The 25,419-nt window shown below is 50.5% G+C and overlaps 1 protein-coding gene across 8 annotated transcripts; it reads left to right on the top strand.

Annotated features, from left to right (window-relative positions):
- Positions 1–14,133: 14,133 nt before the first annotated feature.
- On the top strand, positions 14,134–24,508 carry Rd3 (RD3 regulator of GUCY2D). Of its 8 annotated transcripts, none has more exons than XM_048439386.3 (5): positions 14,134–14,385; positions 14,978–15,038; positions 15,357–15,417; positions 20,837–21,145; positions 22,603–24,508. In XM_048439386.3, coding segments are annotated over exons 3-5 (603 nt in total). In that variant the 5' UTR covers positions 14,134–14,385; positions 14,978–15,038; positions 15,357–15,415; the 3' UTR covers positions 22,895–24,508. The 8 variants fall into 8 exon arrangements, with proteins under 8 accessions (XP_048295343.1, XP_048295339.1, XP_048295346.1 ...); XM_048439382.3 differs by having other exon boundaries at positions 14,952–15,038; XM_048439384.3 differs by having other exon boundaries at positions 14,375–14,509; positions 14,952–15,038.
- Positions 24,509–25,419: the final 911 nt, after the last annotated feature.

Genomic DNA, 25,419 nt, shown 5'->3' with positions numbered 1-25,419 from the left:
ACACACACACCAACACACCATACACATTCTATACACACACCAACACACACACACCACACACACTATACACATTCCGTACACACACCATACACATCCCATTCACACACCAACACACACACCATACACATCCCATATACACACCAACACACACACCACACATACCAACACACACATATCAACACACACACACACACTAACACACCATACACATTCTATGCACACACCAACACACACCATACACCCACCAGCACATACACCACACACACCAACATACGCACACCATACACATATATACCACACACACCATACACACCAACACACACACCAGATACACACCTCACACACACCATACACACACCAACATACACACTTCACACACACCATACACACCAACACACACACACCAGATACACACCTCACACACACCAGATACACACCAACATACACACTTCACACACACCATACACACACTATTGATACATACAATACACACCACACACACACCACATACACACAGAGATCAGCATGAGGAAATGTCAATGGCTTCCCTTTGTTCTTAGAATAAAAATAAAACTCACTGGAGAGGCTCACAAAGCTTTGAACTGTCTGGACTCACCTCACTTGCTAGAACGTCACATGGCACGTTCCTTCTCTGTACTCCAGCCACACTGGGCTGCTGTTTGTTCTCAGCTGCCCTGGTTTGGTTGGGGAATGACCCCCATCCTCATGGCCCTTCGTGGGCAGTGCTGTTTATGTGAGAGAGGGGTGCAAGTTGTGGAATATTAGTTGAAGATGTGTTACTTTTGTTTATGCTGTGGAATGTTTGTTTAATGATGCAAAGATGTGCTGCCTTCTTTTATGTTTCATTTGTTTAACTCTGTGAAGCTGTGTTAGTTTGCCTGCCTAAAATAGCTAGGCAGGAGAGAACAAGAGGTGGGGCTTACAGGCAGTGGGAATAAATAGAAGGAGAAAAAGACAGGATAGGGGAGCAAGAAGGAGAAGGAGAGAGGACACCCAGTTACACAGCAAGCCACAGAGTAAGAAGTAAGGAAAAGTATATAGAATAGAGAAAGATAAAAGCCCAGAGGAAAAAGGTAGATGGGATAATTTAAGAAAAGATGGCTGAAAACAAGCCAAGATAAGGTCAGTCATTCATAAGAAAAAATAAAGTGTCTGTGATTATTTGGGAGCTGGGAGTCAGGCCCCCAAAGAATAAAGAGCAAACAGCGACAGACACAGACAGAGGAAACGGGTCACTAGGGAAGGGCTTTGAGAAATGACCCAGGGGTGAGCAATCTCCCTGTCTTGGCCACAGGCACGAGTGTGGTGACCACATTTCTTTAAGTCAAGTCCTCCCTCTCTTAAGTTGCTTTGGCTAGTTTGTTTGTTTGTTTGCAGTGACTGATATCCAGTGTTCCCTCCTGCCACAGCGTCTTTGCCTCTGCCAGTCCCCTGACCAAAATGCTGAAAGTCTTTCATGGCCATGGTAACACCATGTATTCTTTATCACAGAGAGCTGGGCATAGACTGTAGGTCCATCTACACCAGCAGAACACCTTTACTTCTAGAAGGAAAGACCCTGGATCCACCCATGTTCCATAAGGTGACAAAGTAAACAATGATATTGGCCTAACTACCTGGGAAACTGTCCTGGAATGTCTCCAAACACAGTGCACCCAGGAGACCAAGCTTGGTAGAGCTGAGGCCTCATTCAGAATGCACCCTCCAGGAGGCTGGTCTGTGACTGGCAGGTGCCCGTGAGCAAGGATGGAGCCTCTTACACTGGTGTGAAGCAGAGGAGGGACCTGAGGCTTGTGTCTCTGTAAGCTCCTAGGGGCAGCTTGGTGGAAGGACTAACGTGACAAAACCCAGTCTCTCTTGAGGGGCATGAGGCTGACAGGTCAGTTTCTGCCAGGGGGTGGCATGGTGACCACTCCATACCTAAGCCTGGGCTTGCTCACAAACATCCCGTTCTCCCAGCTCTGCCTTCTTCAGTCTTGCTGTGTTGACCACCCAGCCTGATCCACTTCATGACACTCAGGAGTGAGGCCTTTCACCTTAACCCTCTCTGCCTGGAAGCACCCTCGAGGCAGGTTGGAGTTAACTCTTTAGGCTGAGTCTGTGGGAGAGCAGAATGCACAGAAGTCTGGGCCTGAAACAGGAGTGAACCGATCTGGTTGGACCTCCAGGGTGATTTCCCCAGGTGTGAAGAGAAGGTCAGCCAGGGAGAGAGTGAGGCAACACTCAGAGGCTCAGGGGCTGGTGAGTCACTCAGCTTATGGATTCCCAGAGGTTCTGGAGAGAGACTCACAAAGAAGTCTCAGGGCCTGATGAGACCACACAGGCCAGCAGGTCCTCCTTCCTCCTTCCTCCCCGTCGCAGCACGGCCTCTCTTGACCTCCATGTTGCTGCCCTTTTCCTCCTTGCAGCAGGGTTCGGGTTCAAGACAGTTTGTATGTGCAATTGGTAGTGCCCAGGGCAGGGTTCTAACTGGGTTTTTCTAGATGTTTCTGCTGCCACTAAGGAGACAGGCCATTATGTTCCAAGTGAGTTTTTAACACTTGTTGAATTAATGAGTGAATGAATCAACGACTTAACACAGGAGTTTCCTGTTTTGAATACAGTACCCACCCTTTTGGGTGCCCTGATGCCCAGGCAGCTGATGTTAGTGCCATTTACAGCTATGTTGCCCAGTACAGTAGGGAACCCCACCCTGTGCTACTCTCGGGGTCAGACTTGGAAGACCGAGCAACAGCCAGGGACCACCAACTCTGGAGCAGGACTGAAAGTTTGCTCAGACGGCTTCAGCCTGGACGACCTGGACGCTTCACACGGTGTCACAAGCCTCTTTCACAGACAGGGCGGTCCTAGAGGCTGGACTTCCCTGCCAACCTTGACTCCCTGAATAACCTGACCAGACTTTTACAAACTGTACTTTCTCTCTCCCTCTCTGTCTTCTCTCCCCTGTCTACCTTGTCTAAACTGCCTCCTTCATTTGTCTGCTTGCCCGCCCGCCGCCTGCCTGCCTGCCTACCTGCCTGTCTAAGCTGCCCTGACTATCTCAGTAAGAAGGATTTAGGACTTTGGGAAGACACCCTTCCTCCTTGACCATTGGCTCCATCGTCCAGAAGGGCGCCCCCTGCTGCCTGTGATCAGCCCAAAAGGGCAGAGGTTGCCCTGAGACCAAGCTCTGCGACCCTGGCTGTAGGAAACTTGCCAGGCCTAGGTGACTCAGCACTAAGCCGAGCCCGCAGGGACTGTGGGTGGGGGCCTCCTACCCTCGCCCCTCCCCGAACTCACCTCCTCCCTCTGCAGGCCCTCTTAACCCAGTTGTTAATCATTAATGTCTTGTTCCAGAGGGAGCCAGCTGCCCTAGAGCCTCTGGCCACATCCGCTCCTCGTTGTGCCCCAGGCACCAGTGAGACTCAAGCCAGGTCTCAGTGTCTGGTGGCTGAGAGGGCCCTGAGCTGAGAACTTTCCCCTCCTTGGCGGCTCCTTTTCCTATGCTCAACTTCTCTGCATTTAAGTGGCTCATTTCCTGAGGTCCTCACAAATGCTAGGAAGCTTAGGTCTAGCTAGGATTCAAACTAAGGCCCCAGCTGCAGGGTCAGGTTGTCTCCCAAGCCCAGAAAGTCACTATGAACTGCTGATTTCACAGTTGCCTGGGTCCGGGGCATCGTCACTTCCCTCCTCACAGCCCGCAAGTCACCCCGCTGCTTGCCCCGCAGTCTTTGTCTGTCTCGCCAAGGGTGGATGATGAGCCACCGTGGGTATTGTGTCAAATGCTGCTTTGGGTTGAAAGTAGTTACTGGGTGCAGAGCTGAAGGGACAGCCCCTCTGTTGGTTCACAGAGGAGCTCTCTCATAAAAATGATTATAGGTAGTCAGAAATAAGCCAGAAAATTTCCAACACTGGGCTTCCCCATCCCTAGAGTAAATATAGCTTGCAGGACATAGCATCGGAGGGACCGAGTGAGCCCAGGGCTTCTCTGCTGCACTCTAAGTAACACTGCCCGGTCCAGCAACATCCGGGTGCAGTTAGTGAAGCTGCCATGCTCCGCAAGGTCTCTTCCCGTCATCACCACAAGATGCCGCTGTTGTTCACAATTAGCCGACACCAGGCATGACCAACTCCCAGCCTTCAGTTTTTGTTGCTGTTGTTTGGTTTTATTTTTATTTTTGGTGGAGCCCAGCAAGCTGACCAAGGGGCTCCGAACACATTCAGTTTTGGGAACCGTGGGAAACTGTGCTTCCCTTAGTTCCTCTCTGGGCAGGCCAAGACAAACCTGTCTGCAGCTCGTCTGGAACTCCTGACTCTGGGCAGACTCTGGAAACCTGACAGTGGGAATGTCCAGACTCCTAAGAAGTTGTCAGAACTGCTTCAGTCACGGTCGTGCCCGCAATGTGGGTTTCTACCTCACTCTGTCCAATTTTCCTTCCTTTCTCCCTTTCATTTATGTATTATATACAGTATTCTGCCTGCATGTGTGCCTGTATGCCAGAAGAGGGCACCAGATATCATTATAGATGGTTGTGAGTTACCATTGCTGGGAATTGAACTCAGGACCTCTGGAAGAGCAGCTGATGCTCTTAACCTCTGAGCCATCTCTCCAGCCCCTTCTGTCCAATTTTCAAAGTGGTGTGTGTGTGTGTGTGTGTGTGTGTGTGTGTGTGTGTGTTTCCTTTGCCTAGCCTTGGTTAGCAAGAACCACCTTCACCCTTGATTGACACAGGAAAGCCAGGGGGCAGTAGACAGGGTGAATATCTCCCAGATAAAATGAAAGAAATCTAAAGACTGGGGAGATCATAACAGTAACCAGAAAGAGAAAACACCTGAGTATCTAATCAGAAGCCAAGAAGACACTGGAGTAAAATAATTAAAGTATTGAAAGGATCAAAAGCCTACCCACTTAGCACTCTATATGGAGCAGCGTTATTTCACGACACAAAAATCAGATGGAGAGAACACCATGCTAATCTGATCTACTGGGTAGAAAATGATAACACAAGTTTATCAGCAAGAAGGAAAATGATTGATGTGTTAGCTTTTCCTGGGGAGACGTGAACCAATGAACCCATTGAACTTACAGAAACATGGGTGATCCCAGATAGATGCTGGTGTCCCCAAAGCTGCATGGGGGAGGCCCCTCCTTCAGTTAATGCTCGGCCCTTTAGCACCCGTGAGACCACAGGGACAAAATTACAAGGAAGTGGGAGACAGGTGCTGTAGGAAATGAATGGCTGAACTCCAGGTCAGGGTCTCAGGACCCCCCACATTTCTCCTTCTATGAGAGAACTCAACATCCCTGGTCTCCTTTGGGCAATTATAGCCTCTCTAAGTAAGATGGTAATAATTAAGTTTTGCTCAGAGGGGAGCAGTCCACATGGACATGATTCAAAAATGCAGATCTTGGAAAGGACCTGTATAAAAGACAAAGAGAAATTGACAATTGTTCTTATTCTCAACTGGTCCAAAAGGTAACTGCTTGTTTAAAACAATCATGGTACCATGGTCTCCCATGATTATAGCATATGTATAAATGAAATACACAGTAACATCATCCTAAGGGCCGGAGGGAGGAATTGGTAAGGCCACCACAAGTTGCTCATACCACACACGGAGCAGTACCCTGTTATCTGAAGACAGATTAGCTGTTGTTACATATTTCGAACTTGAGGGTAACCATTTAGTTTTTTTTTTTTTAAGAACATAATTGACAAGCTAAAAGAGGTGATGAAATAGAACCTGGGGTGGTGGTGAAGACATGACTCGATGTTTGGAGGTGCTACTACTCTTACAGGAGACCTGGGTTCAGTTTCCAGGACCCACGTTAGGAAGCTCAGCAGAAGCCGTGACCAGAATCTACTCCTCAGAGACCACTTCCAGGTGGAAGGCGGGAACGACTCCATGCTGTCCTCTGGTTCCTCATGGGTGCCTGACACCTCCAACAAAGAAAGGAAGCAAACACTTACTCCTGAAGGGATGTTCCTAAACGATCCCAGGAAACAAAGCAAACCCAGGAAGGTGTCATAACCAGATAGGACTTCACGGAGTACAATGTAATTCACCATTGAACAAATTAGAAGCAGAAATTCAAGGATCATCTTGACAAAATAGTCATGAAATCAAATGCCCTTTGACAACGCAAGCTCTCGCCCAATAGGAATAGAGGGGACTCGCTCAGCTGGAGAGCTGACACCTTTGAGGACTGGCAGGGGACTCTGTGATTGATGCCAAAAGAGAAACCAACATCCAGGAGCCAGGATCCTGCTCATCTGTGGATGTTTGAGTTAGGGAAATTGGGCAAGAGTCAATAAAGGCACCCAGACTGGAAAGAAAGAGGTATTTTCTTGGCATCTGATATGTTCTTGTGTGTACAAAAATGTACAAGAACATACCAAAGAGATCTTGGTATGGCTTGGAGATGGCTCGGTGGGCAAAGGTGCTGACTGCCTGAGGGCCTGAGTGTGATCCCACATGATAAATGCGGAAAACTGGCTCCTACCAGCTGTCCTCTGACCCCCACACCCACACTCTCCCACATGCAAAGTAAATAAATGAATAAAAGATAGGTATAAAAGAGAAAGAACCAGGTAGTGTTGGTGCACACATTTAAGTCCAGCACTTGGGAGGCAGAGGCAAGTACATCTCTGAGCTCCAAGTCTGCCTGGTCTGCAGTGCAAGTTCCAGGACAGCCAAGGACACACACACACACACACACGCACACGCACACGCACACGCACACACACACATGGCAAAATATCAGTTTAGTAGCTATCAGAATATATAATATATAAATCTTAAGTTTATTTACATCTGTCAGTAACTTATAGAGAGAAACTGAAATCCACGTATAGCAGCTAAAATAGGGAGAACTGGGCCTGGAGAGGCAGCTCCACCTGTTAGGAGCATACACTGCTCTCGCAGAGGACGGGTTCGGTCCCCAGCACCCACGGCAGGAGGTTCACAACCACTTACTGGTTGGATGGTTCAATACACCACATGTCAGTTTTCTCAAACTTAACTGTGGAATCAGTTCAGTCCTCAATGAAGTCCAAGAAAGGATCTCTGTGGAAAACAAAAACAACAACAACAAAAATTTTCCGTTTCCTGGGGAACTTCTAAGAACCTGTTTCACTCATTGTTCTTTCTGTGAAGAGACAACATGACCAATGCAAGTTATAAAGGAAGCATTTGACTGGAGGCTCGCTGGCAGTTTCAGAGGGTTGGTCCATGGTCGTCATGACAGGGAGTGTGATGGCAGGCAAGAGTGCGGGCACGCAGGCACTCAGGCATGTAGGCTGGAGCATAGCTGAGAGCTCATACCTGGCCCACAGGTAGCAGGAGAGAGACAATGGGTCTGATTGTAATATGAGGGCCGGCTTGTTGGGGTTTCTGTCCTGCCCAGTTCCCATAGTTGGTAAGTCCCAAAGAAAATCACACAGAGGTCTACATAAGTTATTAACTGATTGGCCCACTAGCTCAGGCTTCGTATTAGCTCTTATAACTTATATTAACTCATTATTCTTATCTATGTTAGCCACATGGCTTAGTACCTTTTTCAGTGGGGCAGGTCACATCCTGCTTCTTCAGTGTCTAGACAGGATTGCTGAAAGAGCTTCCTTCTTCCCAGACTACTCCTGTTCTCATTGCCCCACCTCTACTTCCTGTCTGGTTGTCCTGCCTATACTTCCCGCCTGGCTAATGGCCAATCAGTATTTATTTAAAACATAATTGACAGAATATAGACAATTTTCCTGCACCACCTGATGTGGGTTTTTGAAACCTCAAAGCACACCCCCCAGTGACACACCTCCTCCCACAAGACCACACCCCTAATCCTTCCCAAACAGTTCCACTAATTGGGGATTCAAATAATGGTCATTGGGATCATTCTCATTCAAACCACCACAGACCTAGACTAGATGATACAACTTTGAACATCCAAGAGGGTGCCAAGACTACTATAGTTCAAGGTTTCAGAAAGAGGTTGTCTAGACAGTGTGATGTTGGCATGAGGGGAGACAGGCCCCTGAGATCTATTCTTTAACATAGATGGAGAAAAGACTCCATTCACAGAAAGGATACACTTACCAAATGTGCCCAACTGCTGGCAACTCCTGTCTTTCCAAATGAGCTTTGCTAGTACACATGGTTATAAGCCAGATGCTGGCTAAAAGTGTTACAGACCTGGCAGAAATGAAGATATTCTAAAGGGATGCTTGTGCCTCTCACTCTCAGGCTGCTGAAACAACAGTCATTCCACCCCAAACGGGAATTTCCCCAGGAATCTCACACTGGGAAAAGAACAGATGCCAGCCAGAGGGCAATCTTGCCTCCCTGAAAGAGATTTCACACAGTTCTACCTTGTCAGCTGCCTTACAGAATGAGACTGCAGCCCAGATAATGATGGGCCAGCGATGGGAGGGGCCATCCCTTGACCAGGACTGTTTAGATGTGCTTATTCTTGGTCTCTTTAAACTTTAGTCTCACTTTAGGACCCTGAACACAGACCTGGGGGCTCATGGAATCTCTTTTTCCCATTCCCAATGTGGCTATATTGGATGAACCTTTTTTTCTGTTTTCTGCTTTTAACTTGACTCTTGTAATGGGCTTATTGAGGAGCCATAGCTGGCCCTGGCTTGGGACAAATCTGGTAAACAGATCGTAGACATCCATGTGAGTTCTGACACCATCTAGGAGAAAATGTGAACATCAACAAGCTTCGTGCATTCTGCACAGATTCATGAGTGTAATCCGAGCAGAGTATGTAGGGTGTCAAGACACGTGGGAGTACATGCATGTTCTCAACCCTGCTAAAACAACCAACCCACATGGGAGTAAGTATCAGAAGTACTACCTACCAAAGATGAATGGACAGGGTGAGCACAGGGAGACACGGATGGGGTGAGCACAGGGAGATGCAGTCCAGGAGGAGAACCCCTGAAAGTCACACTTTCAGACCACCATGCACGGGCTACAAGGATTGCAAGTAAAAAGACCATTACACTAAATGAAGGTGAGGATGTGAAGGGCCTGAAACAGGACAGCTCATGGATGGGGCAGTAAGTGAGTGTGGTTGATATCCTACCTGCCGCACAGCAGTGCCCGCCGCTCACCACTACAGAAGCCAGCAAAGAAGTCAGCAGAGGCTCGGTGTCCTCCCAAGACACTGATTCATGAAGGAACCCTGCATGCTCCTCACAAGTCGCAGCCCCAGGGCCCTGGCATGGGGTGTTAGATAATTTTGTTTTGTTTTGTTGAGAGAAAATCTCAAGTAGCTCAGACTGATCTTAAACTCTGGATTCTCCTGACTCTGCCTCCCCAGTGCTGGGATTACAGGCCTGTACTATCATGCCCAGGTGTGGTGTAGGCTTTCATTTATAGGTCAGTCCAGAGTTTGGGTAAGGGACACCTGCCTCTGCCCTGCTCTCTGGTTGCAGACAAAGGCGGTCACTGGAGGAGTGTGCCTTTGGTCTGTAATAACTGGGACGGGGCAGGTGAAGGGGTTTGCAAGGTGCTGGTGTCCTTTGTTTCAAGATGGCTTCCCAGAGGTTTTCATGGGAGGTGGGTGATTGCAGACTGGTGGGTCCCTCTTCAGAGGGGCAGATTTGTGGTCAAATGATCTACATCCAATCCCACTGCCTTAGTGACAACTGCATCTGTCCGAGAACAAGGATCGTTGCTGCCAAGATCTCCTGCCACCACTGATTGTTTTGCCTCTGTGTGGTTTCAACATGTTACACAACCAACCCAGGGCTCACACGAATCAAGTGGAAATCTACAACATGATTCAAAGCAAGGCAGCCTAGTGCTGCATTCGGCCCTGGGAATGGTTACGGAGTTCCGCAGTGAGCTTCCCTCTTCTGATTGATCCAAGTCCGTTAATCCTGTCAGACAAACTCCTGCAGCTGCTACCAGAGCATCAAGGCACAGATGTGTAAGGAATAACAAATCTCTCTCCTGACCCGGCCGCCTACAGAGAACAAAATTATTGGCTTGTTTCTTTTGAACAGGTCTCAAGCTCATACAAAATACATAAAGACATGTTAATACTTTTCTGTATGGTTATTTTTTACTATTTCTTTTCTGTTCTTGTTAAAACATTACCTTGGGGCTGCAGAGATGGCTCAGTAGTTAAAGAGTCCCCACCGCTCTTAAAGAGGACCGGGGTTAGTTACCAGCCACACATGGTGGCTTACAGCCGTCTGTGACTCCAGTTCCAGGGAATCTGACACTTTCTGCTGTCTGCAGCACTGGGCCTACATGTGATGCATAGACACAAATGCCAGTTGTGTAACATGTTGGAACCACACAGAGGCAAAACAATCAGTGGTGGCAGGAGATCTTGGCAGCAACGAAGGCTGAGAACCACTTGCTGTAGAAGGTAGAGGCTGCGTGATTCAAAAGCACAGTGGATTCCTGAGTTCTCTAGAGGCAAAAGTCTGGTCAGAAAGAGGCTTGGAAAGGAGGAGTCCCGCAAAGGAGTGGAAGGGGAGAATGCAAGGGAAGTCCACCAAGGCTGTGGGAGAAGCTGAGTCGATCCTCATTTATGGTTTCACTGATAGCAGTACTCCAAATCAGAGTGGTAACAGAAGCTAGGTAGCTGTTGCTATGTTTACCTGCTTGGGAAACTCTGGGGACCGAGGCATCAAGGAAGGCACAGCTGAGCATTGACGTTTCAGCCCTGGGCACCCGGGGCAGGCTTCTCTGGCGCCAACTGGGCACAACAGGGAGGAGCTCTGGTCAACAGGGAATTCTGAGCCTTCCACAACCAGCCTGCTCCCAGCCACCCAGACCAGGGAGCGGTGGGCCGAGCCTGGGTTTCCCCAACGCAAACCAGGACTGCTGGGGAGCTGTGCAGATGAGGGCAAAGCAACATGGGAGCCCCGGGTCTTCTTCAAAACCTAGTTCTGGTTGACAATGTGAGCGTCAAGGCTCAGGGCCAGGATGCATAGAGAGCAGGCACACGACAAGGATTTGCACATTTCTCAAAAGATGCAGAAAGGGGCCCTACCATAAGTCCAGGCTCCATAATGTTACCAGACTTGGGGGTCACCACTTGTTTGTGCTCCAAGCCCAGTCCGGACACCTCTCCTCAATAAGGCAATTACAAGAACCCAATTAAAAGGGGAAAGCAGAGAAAGGAGATTTAGTTAATGTGGCCACACTGGGAAGAAGGATAAAGGGATTCAGAGAACCCGAGTCAGTGAAACCAGAGTTTAAATAGGAGGCGAGGATATTACCTCTAAGCAGCCCTGGTAGAGGTGTGGCCCCGCCCACTGCTAACCCGTCCTAGTCTGAGTTTCAGTTTCACCCTGGAAGGTGGATTGACAAATAAGAATGGTGTGGAATCTCTTTCCAGCAGAGATCTGGCTGTGGTCTTTCTTTCTCCCAGCCAGTGTGAGAGTCTGGGGCGGCGGGGTGGGGGTGGGGTTATCGTATCCTATTAGGTCCATTGTTACACAAGAGTCCCTTTAGAGTGTCTTTGCAGGGTCACCCAGCAAACAGGTGTCCAGTCCAGATTTGGATCCTAAGAAGTGGCCCTTTGAAGGGGATCGACCCTCTCAGCTCTTGGTTCACAAGGCCTCTGTCTCTGTACTAGGCTCCTAGGAGGGGAACTTCAGCCATGTCTCCAAGACGGGGAGGGCAGACAGAGAACCTTGAACTCTGGGGGAAAGCCATCAAATCCAAAAATTTGTCCTTCATGGCTGGGACTACACAGATCCACCCACATTCCCAGTGCTTTGAGAACTGCTTGATGTTCTTCAAGTTATATGCAAATATATGCAAACTATGTGATTGTACAGACTGCCCTGAGGATTAGGGTTTGGTCCCCCTCCCCTTAATGCTGCTTTGGTGACATCATAAAGCAAGGAGGCCAAGTTCCTTCATTTTGGTTTTGTGCAAATTTTTCTTATCCAAACTTTGTCCTTTTATAGAGACCAAATAATTTGTCACTGCACATTCACTAAGAGTTGTTTCCCACCAGATGGTGGTGGCACACACCTTTATTCCCATCACTCAGGAGGCAGAGAAAAGTGGGTGTCTCTGTGGCCAGCCTGGTCTACAAAAGTTCATGACAGGACAGGCTCAAAAGCCACAGAGAAACTGTCTCCAAAAACAGACAAAAGAAAGATGTTTCCCAAAAAATGAACAAGTTTGTTAGCAGGTAGTTCAGTGGTTCTTGACCTTCCTAAGGCTATGACCCCAACCATAAAATTATTTTGTTGCTACTTCATAGTTGTGATTTTGCTACTGTTGTGAATTGTAAGTATTTTGGGAGATAGAGGTTTACCAAAGGGGTCATGACCCACAGGTTGAGAACAGCTGAGCTAGATCAACATGTAACACTCTCTGTTCTTTGAGTGCAAGCAGCCCTTCACCTGGAGTGCAAGCCCCTTTACCTGGATGACACCTGAGCTCCTGGTTGTGCTTCAGGCACAGGTGAGACGTGAATCAGGTCTGTGTCTGGTGGCAGAGGGACCAGGCTGTGGTTCAGGTCCTTCTCTGCCGCCCCAGTCACAGACCTGGCTTGAGTCTCCCATCCGGCCTGGTGCAGTCCCCCATGGAAGCTGCTGCTTTTCCCAAGGCAAAGCTAGAGATGTGCTTTGTCACCATTGCTGTCTTTTGGATGCAGAGTTGGGGGTGCTGAGACACCTGTAATCTGAAGCAGCTCCTCTCTCACCCGACAGTTTGCTTCTGATTTGTGTCAGAGCAAAGCTCCAAACTTTGTCTTGTCATTTCTGTTTCCAGTCCTTACTCCATGAGGCCCCATGCTTGGAAGTTTTCACAAGCCACATAGTTTCTATGGAGAAGCAAAAGGGGTCTCTGACCCCAGATGTCCACTGGTGCCTGGACACTAGGCTGCAGCCCTCCACTTTTCCTGAGGTTGTTTGGCAACTCTGTTCTTTTTTCTGTGTATGGTGGGTGAAACTGAGGAGGTCATAGTGCTTTTGGCTTACCTCTGGGAAAGGGCCAAGGACATTAGTTTAAAACAAAACAACAAACAAGCGAACAACAACAGCTCTGGAGACTTTGCTGCTGGCATCTGAAAAGTTCTAGCAACCAGCGGATTTCACAGAGGGCAAGTTCCTATCTCAGCACTGAGTGGCACCACACATCTTCATTCTACCCTTAGCCCCAGGGTGCAAGTTCCGTCCCTCCTCCTTCAGCCTGGCAAGATCTTCTAGTATTTTGAGGTCTGTGGTCTGGCCTCTTCTCTCAAGCAGCGTTTGGAACTCAAAAGAAATCATAACACAGATTTCCACACTGCACACAGACACGGGGACATGGCCTGCTTCATCCCCTACTTCAGAGAAGAGGGGATATGTTCAGTGTTCTCATTGACGCTGGGCGTCATTGTTGGGCTCAGGAGTTCTGAAAGTTGCTGAGGCCACAGAGGTGCGGTGGGCAGAAGTGTGGTTCTTGCTTGCTATTGTTTGTGGAAGTTCTCAGTCCCTTCAGACACTGTGACATCAGCAGGCACGGGAGTAAAGGACCTTGGCTGCTCCGTGCTCTGGGATTCTCAGGACTGCAGCCCTATAAGAAGGTGGCCTGCCTTCTCTATCTTCATCCTTGGTCCTGGGACTGGTCAAAAGCACACAAGTCAAACTTTAGTTGAGGGAATACGGAAGGGGCAGGGCAGGCAGAGAGAAGGAAAGGCTCCCAGAGAGAACTGTCCCCAGTCCGGCTCCTGGCTCATGGCAAGGGGAAGGGTGTTGTCACTTGGTCACTCTTGTCCTGGCTCTTGCCTCAAGTTGCTCTGGCCTTCGCTGGCCTTGGATGGAGGCCACCTGGGAACTGTGGAGGAGGTCCCTAGCCCATCCTTTCACGTGCTAGGACTGCCATGATGTGAGCTCGCCAAGAGAGAATTTGACCTTCAGACCCAGCTCCTGACAGGAGACCCTACTGCCTCTGCCAGGGGAAGGAAGGCAGAAGAATCTGCACACTAATCACCTCCTACCCAACATCTCCGATGTGCGGGCAGGAAGGGGTTCCAGTCGGAGTGGTCTGGCGTGGCTTACGTTCTTCTTGGCTGAACTTGCTGCTTTCATTTCCATCACAACTGAATGAGATGCGTCCAGAGCCACTCCCTTCCTGATGTGGGTTCAGCCTCCCCTGGGGTGTATACAGTGCGGCTGCTGCAGTTCACTGGGCCTTCACAGGGCACCACTCCTTTCTCAGGGCCTCCTCACATCTGCAAGACACACACTACAGGGGCCTTGTGCTGAGTGGGGTGAAGGGCACACAGCAGGGAGGCCGTGCCAGCCCCTGATGTAAAGAGGACCCAGACTCCTCGGGATCCACTTCCTCTCTTCTCCCTGGACCTCCCTGTGCCTTCTGTGCTTGCTGTGAGGGAAGGAAAGACAGAGAGGGAGACAGGTATGGGGAGTGGAAAAGGTGGAGACACATCCCCATGGGCCCCAATGCCCAGGATAAAATCCTCCCAGAGGAAAGAGTGCATCTGACTCAGGAACCATCCACCAGGCAGTGGGGACTTTCTGCCGTGAGTAGATGCGCCGGGAGTCTGGTGAGGTCGGTGGCACCTCCCTGGGTGGTGCTGGGAAAGAAGGGGTTCAGATGTCTTCTGGGAACAGAGCCCTCTCTCCCCCAGCCCGATCTTGCCATCTGTGTCAGGTCACCCTCCCTCGTCAGCTAATACTGCTGCTGGCCAAGAGGCTTAGGCGGGTCTCCATGGCAACCGCAGCCGGCCTGCCTCTAGGTTCTGCAGGGACTAGTGGCTCTGCTCTAGGGACAGACACACACTCCACAAACACCAGCCCAGCTGGGGCCCTGCTCCAGTGGGTGCCTCTGGTAAAACGTTTCCGACAGAAGAAGAAAGTCCAGGAGGCAGCCAGCAGAGAAAGAGTTGGGGGGCAGCTGTGAAGATGGTGCCCACCGTTCTACCTCTGCCCATCTGCAAAGGCTCAACTTTCTACTTTCCCTAGAAAAGATCAAGGCTCTCTCCTCCTAGACTGGGAAGCGGAAAGCAGGACCTCTACAGTGACATTGCCCCAGAAGGAGGTGGATCTCAGGTAAGAGTGTGTGTGTGTATGTGTGTGGGGGGTCTCCCTAGAAGTGGTAGTGAGCAGCTGCATCTTTAGGAGTCAGCCACACTTGGCTATGAACTTGGAGGGGAGACTCCCTGGCCTTTTGGGAACTAAACAGTAGGCTGGATCTAGGACCCAGGTGGCGGTGGAAGGCTCCCTCAGTCCTCACTGGTCAAAGATGGGGCCAGGGGTTGCTTAGCCTGGTTCTTTCTTCATAAACTTGTGGGGAGCCACGGCTGTTGTTTACTCTGGGCAGAGTGAGCCCCGGAGAGACACCAACCTTGTCCCTCTTGTGCCACGCAGAGGACACAGGCAAGGGAAGAAAGCAGATCTCAAATCAGAGGGTGTCATCCATCCGGAAAATGTAAGTTCAGCACCTCTGAAGGGCAGAGCCAAATCTAGGCATATAGCAGGGACCAGGGAATGTATGCTCCATAGTGGAGCAGCTTATGAGGTCCCAGTAAGGCACCAGCAAGGGAACCTGGGTGGAGGTGGGGGAGGATTCAATGGGTTGTGACATTGGGATGAAGGGAGAGTTTCTTGGAGACTGTCCACCATAGTCAGACCTGAGTACTTGCCCCTCTTCCCCAGTGCTAAGAAAACTGACTGAGACTCCATTCATCCATCGGCCCATCTGCCATTCATCCATCTATGGCCCCATCTATCCACATGTACAATGGAACCAGCCATTCACCTGCTCTCTCACCTTCCCACCCACCCACCCACTGACCCATCCATCCACTCACTCAGTCTTTCCCCTGCCCACCCATCCCCATCCCCAGCTGCCTGTGCAGGTGCCCGTCCTTCATTACAGATGTTGGAGTGATGGATCCCATGGCTACCGAGATCCACGCCATCTCCGTGGGGAACAGTGAGAGCCAGGCTACAGGAAGAAGCTGACGCTCAGAGAAGGGTTTGAGGATTGACCAGGTCTTTGCCAGGGAGGTGGAAGGCTCATAGGCCAGGCCCGTTCACACCTGGTTCAGTGAACTATTGGTAACTTTTCTAATGCTGAAAAGAATCAAAGCTAACTTGCAGCTCGTGAAGTTGACCTTGGGCCTCTGAAAAGCAGAGCCCGGGAGAGAATTAGTGAGAGAGAGCAGTTACACGTGCTCTCTGGGCCTCTGCCAGAACCCAGCGTCTGGCTTTGGCTGATACTGCTGCTCTGAGCGGTAACCTATGCCCTAGGACAGCCTGGATCACCAGAAATGCAGTCCTCTCTAGCCTGCAGATACTCAGCTGAGCTGTGGGAGCCCAGCCCTACAAGGGCAGGTCAGCAGCTGCTGGCCTGGGTGTGGCTCCCTCTGGACTAATAAATCAGGGTTCGTGGATGAAGGACAGCAATCCTTTCATTGTGTGGTACCAGCGAGCATAACGGTCCCCTCTATTGTCTAGGACCAGACGCCTCTTCCCTTGGGATTCAGGGCAGGAGTGGAGCATTTCTAAGATGAAAACCACTGTCCTCAGGGATGTTCAGAAATGGGTGGAGGAGAGGCTCAGCATATGAGCAGAGGAGGCAGTGTAATGAAGGGGAGAGGCAGGAGGTGAGGGGAGAGTGACACCTAGGGGCAGTGGTAGGAATGAGGGTTTTTGTGTGGACCAGCCCCAGGTGCCCACAACCAGCTTCTCTTGGAAAATGGCAGCTCAGTTCAGGGCCAGGGAAGGCCAGGATCTGGGTTGGGGTGAAACTTGCACTAACTCATGGGATTGGAGGGCAGGGTAGGCTTTCCCTTCTGTTCTACAGACCTCTGGGGTCACTGAGAAAACAATTCTGAAGTGTTTCTGAATGAAATACCACCCAAGCTGGGTTAAAGAAAACCAGCTCTATAGAAATGCAGCCATGGAAATGCACATAAGAACAACTTGTAACATAGTGATAGCTGTGCTTTTCTAGAAATAGATCGGATTATAAAATCTAGTGACATACCTAATAAACACTGCGTTTCAGAGTAGTGGTGAGCACACAATATTCACAAATAACAACGTTGAAGAGTCGGGACTATATTTGTGATCTTGGCTGGGGGTAAAGTCTCGGGTGCCAGGGTACTCCTGGGCTATGTGTGGTCATTCCTACCTGAAGGAGATGCTACGTTAAAATAATTTAGACTTATTCATTTTATGTTTATGCGTGTTTTACGTGTGTGTGTGTGTGTGTGTGTGTGTGTGTATGTGTATGTGTATGCTCCACATGTGTGACTGGTGCCTGTAGAAATCAGAAGTGGGTATCAGATACCCAAGAATTGTGAACCGCCATGTACTGCTGGCTCCCTGCAAGAGCAGAAAGTGCCCTGAACTGCATAGCTCTCTCTCCAGCCCAGAAATGCTACATTTTAAGTTAAAGGTGGAAACAAAGTTTTTTCTAAGTTCCTAACTTATTGATTCTCCTAGGACCCCAGGGAGGAGTCCCAGCACTAAGGGCCAGTGACAGCCACAGGTGGACCAGCCTTGTGATGTGAAAGCTCTTGTCAGGCTTAGCTAATTTTACAGGAACCTGAAACAGGCAACCTCATTGCCCCTCTTACAGATGGGAAAACCGAGACTCCGGTGGTCTGAACATAGACTAGATGTATCAGGTATGGCTGGCACTCTCTCCTCAGCCTCAGCTTGGACACAGATGTGTCAGGTACAGCTGGTACTCTCTCCCCAGTCTCAGGATGTCTCAACTGAGACAGAAATTGACCAAAGGGGAAGGGGGCAACCAGGCCACCAAGCATGTCTGAGGTTGAAGGGAAGGTGAGACTGGGCTCCTTAGCAGAAGAGACCCAGGAGAGAAGAGAGGAGTATCTACCATCAGAAGCAGCATCCATCCTGCCCCATCTCCCAGTCACGAGAGAGAGACATATCCCCAAGATTCTCATAGACCACAGTGTTGGGGGTCTTCACAGTCTTGGGACCCTCAGTATATCATCCTAGCTGGTCTTCATTTCTTCCTTTCCCACCTTGTGTCACTCTAGGCCAGCATTCTGCCTGTTTTCCCAGGCTTCTGGCAGGCAGAGAGACTGTGCTCACTTCCAGACTGTGTACCAGGCTCTGGGAGGGCAGACCCAGGACTTCACACACCTTCTTTGGAGTGTCACAGAACTCTGGTGTGTGCTGCAGTGTGCCAGTCCCGTGTGTGGATGAGGACCGTAAGGCCTGGCTGAGAATGAGGTGGAGAGTTCTCAGTGGGGGTTTGCTGGTGTCCACTCAGACGGTCACACACGGATGGCAGAGGTTCCTTCCATCTAGGAGAGCTGACTCCAGCGGATGCATTGCGATGACTCTCTATAGACGCCCCCCTCAGACTCCAGAGGGCTTGAATTACAAGCACACCCCACCACACTTGCTCCTTGAGGGAGCCTCACATCTAGTGCAGTGGAAGGCATGGCACAGGCCCACACTCTGCCCACCTCAGGCCAGCCCGGTGCTCTGCCTGTGCCCGCTGGTGGAAGTTGGAAGAAAAGACAACAAACACCAAAAAACAAAGTCAAAATCCCTCAGATAAAACAACTGCTTTTGTTATATGCTGGAGTCACACACTTGTGTGTAAACGCACATGCGTGTTGCTTGTCTGAATGGTTGGAATGTAAGCCTGCCCACACCCACAAACACTCCAGTACAGTTTTCTAACATGCTCTTAGACCCCAGGGCTGCTTCACACCTAAGGCAACTAGCACTCACTTCCCAGACCCCAGGGCTCCTTCACACCTAAGGAAACCTGGCAGTCACTCCTAGCATCCAGTCTGGTATCTAAGACTGTAAATGAGGCTGAGTGGGAGGAAGCCTCCATGTCAGGCTCTGAGATCCCCAAGGAATGTGAGGGGCTTTGGAAGCTTGCCCAGGAGTAGGGCCTCCAGAGGGGGCAGTGAGGAGAGCTGAGGAGCAAAAACTACAATCCCGCAGGGTGGGTCACACACAACCTGGCTGGTCCTGTAGTCTGTCTGTCTGACAGCTGTCTAAAGACTGTCTTTCCCTTCCCCCACCCTCCCTCTCCATTCTGTGGCCTTAAGAACTTAATCGGGCTTGTCCCTAGGGCTTCCTGGGGAGCAGCTGGCACCCAGGACAGAATTAGCTGCAGCAGAAATCTTGCTGCTGTTGGATCTGGGCCAGTGTGGAAAAGCACGGGGGCGGGGTGGTGGGGTGGTGGGGTGGTGGGGAAGAAAGCTGAGAATGTGCTTCCCTTTCCAGTGAGACTCCCAAGCTGGTGCCCAGAAGTTGAGGGTTCACAGAGCTTGGGTTTCAGGAGGCCCACCCAGCCTTAGCCTCTGAAAAACATCTGCCTCTACAGGCCAACTTAGGTCTCCAGGAGAGAGGGGCCCAGGAGGTCCCTCTTGAGACCAGCTCTGGCAAGCGGTTGTACACTTCCCTGTGGGTACTGGCCATTTGGACTTCATCTTTTTTTTATTATAATTATTTCTTTTAATCCTTTTTGAGAAAAGGCTCTCTGTGTAACAGCCCTGGCTGTTCTGTAACTCACTCTGTAGACCAGGCTGGCCTCGAACTCATTATAGATCCATCTGCTTCTGCCTCTTGAGTGCTGGGATTAAATATGTGAGCCACCACCACCACCCACTTATATTTTCGTCTTTTATAAACTGTCTGTTCATTTTATCGATCCACTTACTGATCTTGTGGATAAGCTTCTTGTGTATTTTTTATTTCTTTGTATATTTTAGATACTAATTCTATGCCTTGTGTGCATGCATCAGGTCAAAGGTTCTCGCCTATTCTGTAGGCTCCTCCACACAGTTAGCTTTCCTTTTAAATATCACCCGGCTCCGTTGGTCCATTGTCGTTCTTATTTCCTGGGTAACTAGAGTCCTACTGAGAAAGTCCTTGCCTATGCTTGTGTCTGAAGTGTCCCTATGGTTTCTCTCACAGTTATAGAATTTCTGACCTTACATGAAGTCTGATCACTCTGGAACTGGTTTGCACTGTGTTCTGCGCAGGCAGCCCTGTGCACACCTGGGACCAAGGTTGGGTCTTCCACTCAGGCCGCCATCTCTCTCAGCCCTCCTGTCTGACATCTGCCTTCACTCTTACCTGCTCACCCACAACTGCTTCTCTGAACCCCTTTATCACCTAGTGTTCACCCTTTCCGTAGATACTGAGTGCACTCTGCCTAGCCATGAGACTCAAGTCTTGTGTCCCGTGGAGAGCAGCGCCTCCACATACTTCCCTGTTTGTGGCCCTCCACTGAATGACTGATGCTTACTGGATGAATGAATTATGAACAGATAGTGGGTGAGTTGAGTTTTATAAGGGCGATGTCAACCTATACACTTCTAAGTGCACCAGCCTTAGTCTGGAGGGATCCAAAACAGTGTTTTATTGGACTGGGCATAGGGTGTAAGTATCTGTGTGTTTGTGTGTGTGTGTGTGTTGTGTGTGTATTCCTCCATAGATCATGGGGATATATATGATTGTGCTCAGCTCTACATGGACTGTTTCCTGTTTCGGGTAGGCTTAGTGAGATTTAGGGAACAATTTCTCTGGATTCAGTCATCAGAATTCCTTCAGGATTCTTATCACCATGGCTGCATACATTATTTCTTTGCAATGTTTACAGTGACCTGAGCTTATTCACAACTGCTTCTCAAACGGCCCTATCTTGTTTTCCATAATTAAGTATTCTGCTTAAAGAGATTGTGACCTACATGAGGCTGCACAGCTGTAAGGGGTGGGGGTGGGAGCGAATATTTTCAGCTGGAGCTCAGCTCTCCTCTCTCCTTCTTGGTCTCTTGGGTTTTCCACTAGCTGCCAAGGGACACAGGGAAGACCCACCCACTTCTCTGTCTCAGCAGGGCCTGGGGGACCATGTCCCTCATCCCATGGTTCCGGTGGAATGACACCTCGCCCCGACTGTCAGCCCGGAGCCCAGCTGAGATGGTGCTGGAGACACTTATGATGGAGCTGGCTGGGCAGATGCGTGAGGTGGAGAGGCAGCAGAGGGAGCGTCGCAATGCAGTCAGGAAGATCTGCACGGGAGTTGACTACAGCTGGCTGGCCAGCGCGCCCAGGCCCACCTATGACCTCAGCCCTGGTGAACGGCTACAGCTGGAGGACGTATGTGCCAAGATCCACCCATCCTTCTGTGGACCTGCCATCCTCAGGTAATCCCAGCATTGCCCTGGGGACCAACTGTGACACTGCGGGCTCCAGAGAGGGTAACCGCTGTTGCAGCTGCCTGACCCACTAGGAGCAGAGCCAGAGGGCATGAGTGGCCTAGATATATGTTAGCTGGGGTAGGGCAGGAAAAGGAACCCAAAGGGCAAGATCAGACCTGAGAGGGGAGTCTTCTGGGGCTGGAGGCAGATCCTGGAGGCCCTCAGGCTGTGATGGGTGAACCTCAAAGCCGGTAAACTCTCTCCTCCCTGCCTGGGTGGTCAGGAACCTGCCCATCAACAACAGCTCCTTTATCATCTGTTGTCTTCTACATCCCTGCTGCTTCCGTGGCAGGATTCCTTCCTTAGGACCTTTCCCCGGCAATCTCTCCAAAACTGGTGTCTCAATTATTCTGTTTCAATCAACTTTGACACGGGTCAGCCTGAGGTGTGAGTGTGTGTATGGGGGAGAGGAAGCATGGCTTAGCGAATGTGTGAGAGTACAGGGCACCAAACGTGTAAAGCTTGGGTACAGCCAGATCCAGAACTCAAACCACCTCCCTGAAGCTGCGACCCATCCAGCTCTGTCCTCACTGAACTGGCAAAGGCAGTCCAAAACCAGCAATGGTTTCAAAGGAGGAGAAGTTCTCTTTGTGGAGGACAAATCTACAGCTAAGTGTGTTAACCCCGGCTCCTGCAATGGCCACCACCACCAGTCCATTCTGTGCTCTCTCTTTGAAATGCTCCTGAAAAGAGGGCTTTGCCTTTATTTACCCCCTTTGGTTTTGTGGTCTTCTTGCTGGCTGCCTTCCTTTCAGACTGCCATCTCCCGTTTTTCTGGTTCTACATGATGGGAGTCCCTGAAGGTATTCAGAAGAGAATATGGGGCTGAGGTGGAAAGCCATAGTGAGGGGACAACAGTGCTACCTCCTGGCTTTCCGGTCTGCCCCTGTTGATGCTGGCTTTCTAGAGGGTGGAGGAAAGCAAGGATTCAAACGAACGATTCCTGAGCTCCAGGGAGAAATCTTCTAGGCAGGGGAAGCAGCTCAGGAGATGCACAAGGATCAAGGAGGCACAGTTGTCCTTCCTGCTGGTAAGGACAGAGGCCTGTGTGATAGCACAGTGTGTCTATCATCCTGAAGAGACATGAAGCTGGGGGAGATGGAACTCTGGGATTACACACAGTGACATAATCAGACGTGCATTTCAGAGCAATCACCAGGACAGGTGGGGCACAGAAAGTCTTCCACAGCCAGGCTGCATATCTTTGCGGACTCTGTCCCCCTCCCCCAGCCCTAGGCTGGTGTCAGGTTACTTGCCCATGAGCGTGAACCTTGCAAAAAGGCAGGAAATTGAGGCTCAGAGGTGAACAGCGCTGGGATTTGAGCTCAGTATTGACTGGGACAAGAGTAAGGCAGGGAGTTGCCGGCAAGTGGGATGCTCAGCTCATCACGTTGTCACTGCAGGTTCCGACAGCTGCTGGCCGAGAGGGAGCCCGAGGTGCAGGAGGTGGCGCGGCTCTTCCGCTCGGTGCTACAGGAGGCCCTGGAGAAGACGAAGCAGGAGGAGGAAGCCCATAAACTGACGCGTCAGTGGAGTTTGAGGCCTCGCGGCAGCCTGTCCTCCTTCAAAAGCCGTGCACGCATTGCGCCCTTCGCCAGTGACATCAGGACCATCTCGGAGGACGTGGAGCGCGATGCGCCACCCCCGCCACGTACCTGGAGCATGCCGGAGTTCAGGGCGCCCCAGGCCGACTGACCTCCTTGGGCGGGCACCTGCAGGAGGGAATGACAGACCGGTGACCAGGTTGCCGGTGCTGGAACCTCCCCAGCTATCCCGAAGACCCACAAGCAGCGCTGCTGACTATGGAGCCACCTACCCTACGGAACACAACTGCTTGGGTACAGGGAAGAGTCAGGACTTGAGCCCTACTCCTCCCCAGTAAGGTCTCCAGGTCCCAGTCTGATGCAGACATAAGGCCTGGCATCGTCTCCTTCCCATCTCCGACCACTGCCTAGAACAGGGAACAAATGTCTGCTTCCTCCTTAGGGCTTGCGTCCTCATCCTAATTTCCGGGATGCCCTATTCACCCCATCCATTCAGGGCACATTTTCTGACGACCAGATGACACTCACTCAGGGTAGTCACAGTCTCGTAGTTCAAGACAGCTGGTGGGGACCAGAGACTGTTCAACTCACTGTTGAGCTAGTGGCGAAAAATAGAGTTTGCCAAGGGTCTCACTGCTTTCGCCTTAACCCTGGTCCCTCTAGAGTGGAATTGATCCTGCCTCTGAGGACCAATGGCTACATCTCCAGCCGCTATAGATAGTCTTACCTATCCCTTACCACTTACCACCACAGGGGTCAGGTTGGGGTCAAGGCTGCTCTCCCAGAAAAGTACTTAGGAATAGTTAGGATGATCATGGCCCCCATGGTGTCATCATGTGGAGTGTGGCCAGTTCAGAGTTAGGGCTTGGAAGCCTTCAGACCCTGCTGCTGGAGCTGAGGCCTCTGTTCACACGTGCCCTCCACCTTTCCTAGGAAGTGAGGTCACCTCCAGTGTCTGAGTGACCAGTCCCACATAGAGTCCTACAGCTTCATGTTCTAACTGGTGGTGCATTGTGGGCTGCCTGTGTAAAATCTGGAAGGTGAGGTGCCCCCACACACTCTGGGGTAGAAGTGGGGTTCAGGGTAGTGGGTGAGCCAAGTGTCTGTCTCCAACTCCCAGAAAACACAAGTGAACCTTATAATAGTTCAAATAAAATGCCAGGGTAGGGAAAAAACACCAGGGAATGCGTGTAGTCTCAGGCTCAGTGGGATGTCTCCAGGCGTGTGTGCGTGCGTGTGTGTGTGCGCGTGCGTGAGTGTGTGCGTGTGTGAGTGTGTGTGCGTGAGTGTGTGTGTGCACGCGTGTGCGTGCGTGTGTGCGCGCATGAGTGAGTGTGTGTGCGTGCGTGAGTGTGTGCGTGAGTGTGTGTGCGTGCATGAGTGTGTGAGTGTGTGTGCGTGCGTGTGTGTGCGCTCGCGTGTGTGTGCGTGCGTGCATGTGTGTGCGCGTGTGTCTCCCCTTCCTTCTCCTCCTCTCTTCTTCTCTTGCTCCCTTCCCCTCCACTCCTCCCTCCTCTTCCTTCTCTTCCTTCAAGACAGGATCCAACTATTCTGACTGGCTGGTCAAGCGGTTCTTCTGCTTCAGTCTCTTGAGTGTTGAGGCCGCAGAATGGCCACTCCTTTTAAGTGACCTTGTTTTGGGTTACTTTCCTGGAATCGGGATAGAGAGTGACAGGGTGACTCCTCTCATCCACTGTTGTCAGGATGAAGGAGCCGATTGGCTCATTAGTGTAATCACTTCTAAATAAAAACACCTTGAACATACCGTTTACTAGAAGGTACTGAAAAGTTCCCTCAGCTGCCAAGGTTTGGATGGAGATCCAAAGGGACCTGTGTTGGGTGGTGGGGGTTCACTTTGATTCCGTGGGTTTGTGGATGCTTCAGCTGTGACTGAAAAGACTTTGAAACAAGTCTACAGTTGGGAGAAAATGCTGAGGGAGATGGAGCTCACCAGGCACCCTGGCTGAGGCCCTCACTGTGAGGGAGGGAGGGAGGTTCAGAGGTGCCCTCAGAGGATGACTGATTTCTTCTTCCAGGTCTCATCAAAGAAAAGGGAAGCCTGAGGTGGTGAACTTGCTTTTGAACAACAGCCAGTGGCCCCACATCCCTGCTAGCCTCCTCAGTACCTTCCTGCTTTGTTCCATTTCAGCTGTGACATGCAAGCCTGCAAGGGTTCCGGAGCCAGCTCTCTGCACCCAGGCTGCTAAGGGACCAATGGCACTTGCCACCATTTCTACTTAAACTCAGGAACAGCAAACAAAAGTGTCTGATGAGCAACTGGTGGTGGGGGTGGGAGGGCTGGATGCCTAGAACAAAGATGGCTTTCCTCTGCATGTAGCACAGAGCCTCTGCCCGCTAAGCTGGGGCTTAGCTGCGTTACCTGATGACTGTGCTTGATTTGTGGGGCTTTTTATTTGTTATGAAAACTTCCAAGTACTAGAAAGTAAAGGGAGCTTGAATAGTTATTAATATTAATAACTTACATTTCCTGTTTTAATATTTCAATAAGATATCTGGGAAGACACTTTAATATGAATCTCAGATATATTTCTACACTCCGGAATACTTTAGTGCGCTCTGCAGAAGAGAACATTCCAGAAGGTGGGGTAAGGAAGGAATGGCTGGGTGGTGGCACGTGCTTTAGTCTCAGCTCTTGGGAGGCAGAGGCAGGCGGAT

This window comes from Myodes glareolus, chromosome 5 (genome assembly GCF_982192425.1).
Source record: "Myodes glareolus chromosome 5, mMyoGla1.1, whole genome shotgun sequence".
NCBI lineage: Eukaryota > Metazoa > Chordata > Mammalia > Rodentia > Cricetidae > Myodes > Myodes glareolus.
This window is presented reverse-complemented; position numbering and strand designations above follow the sequence as displayed.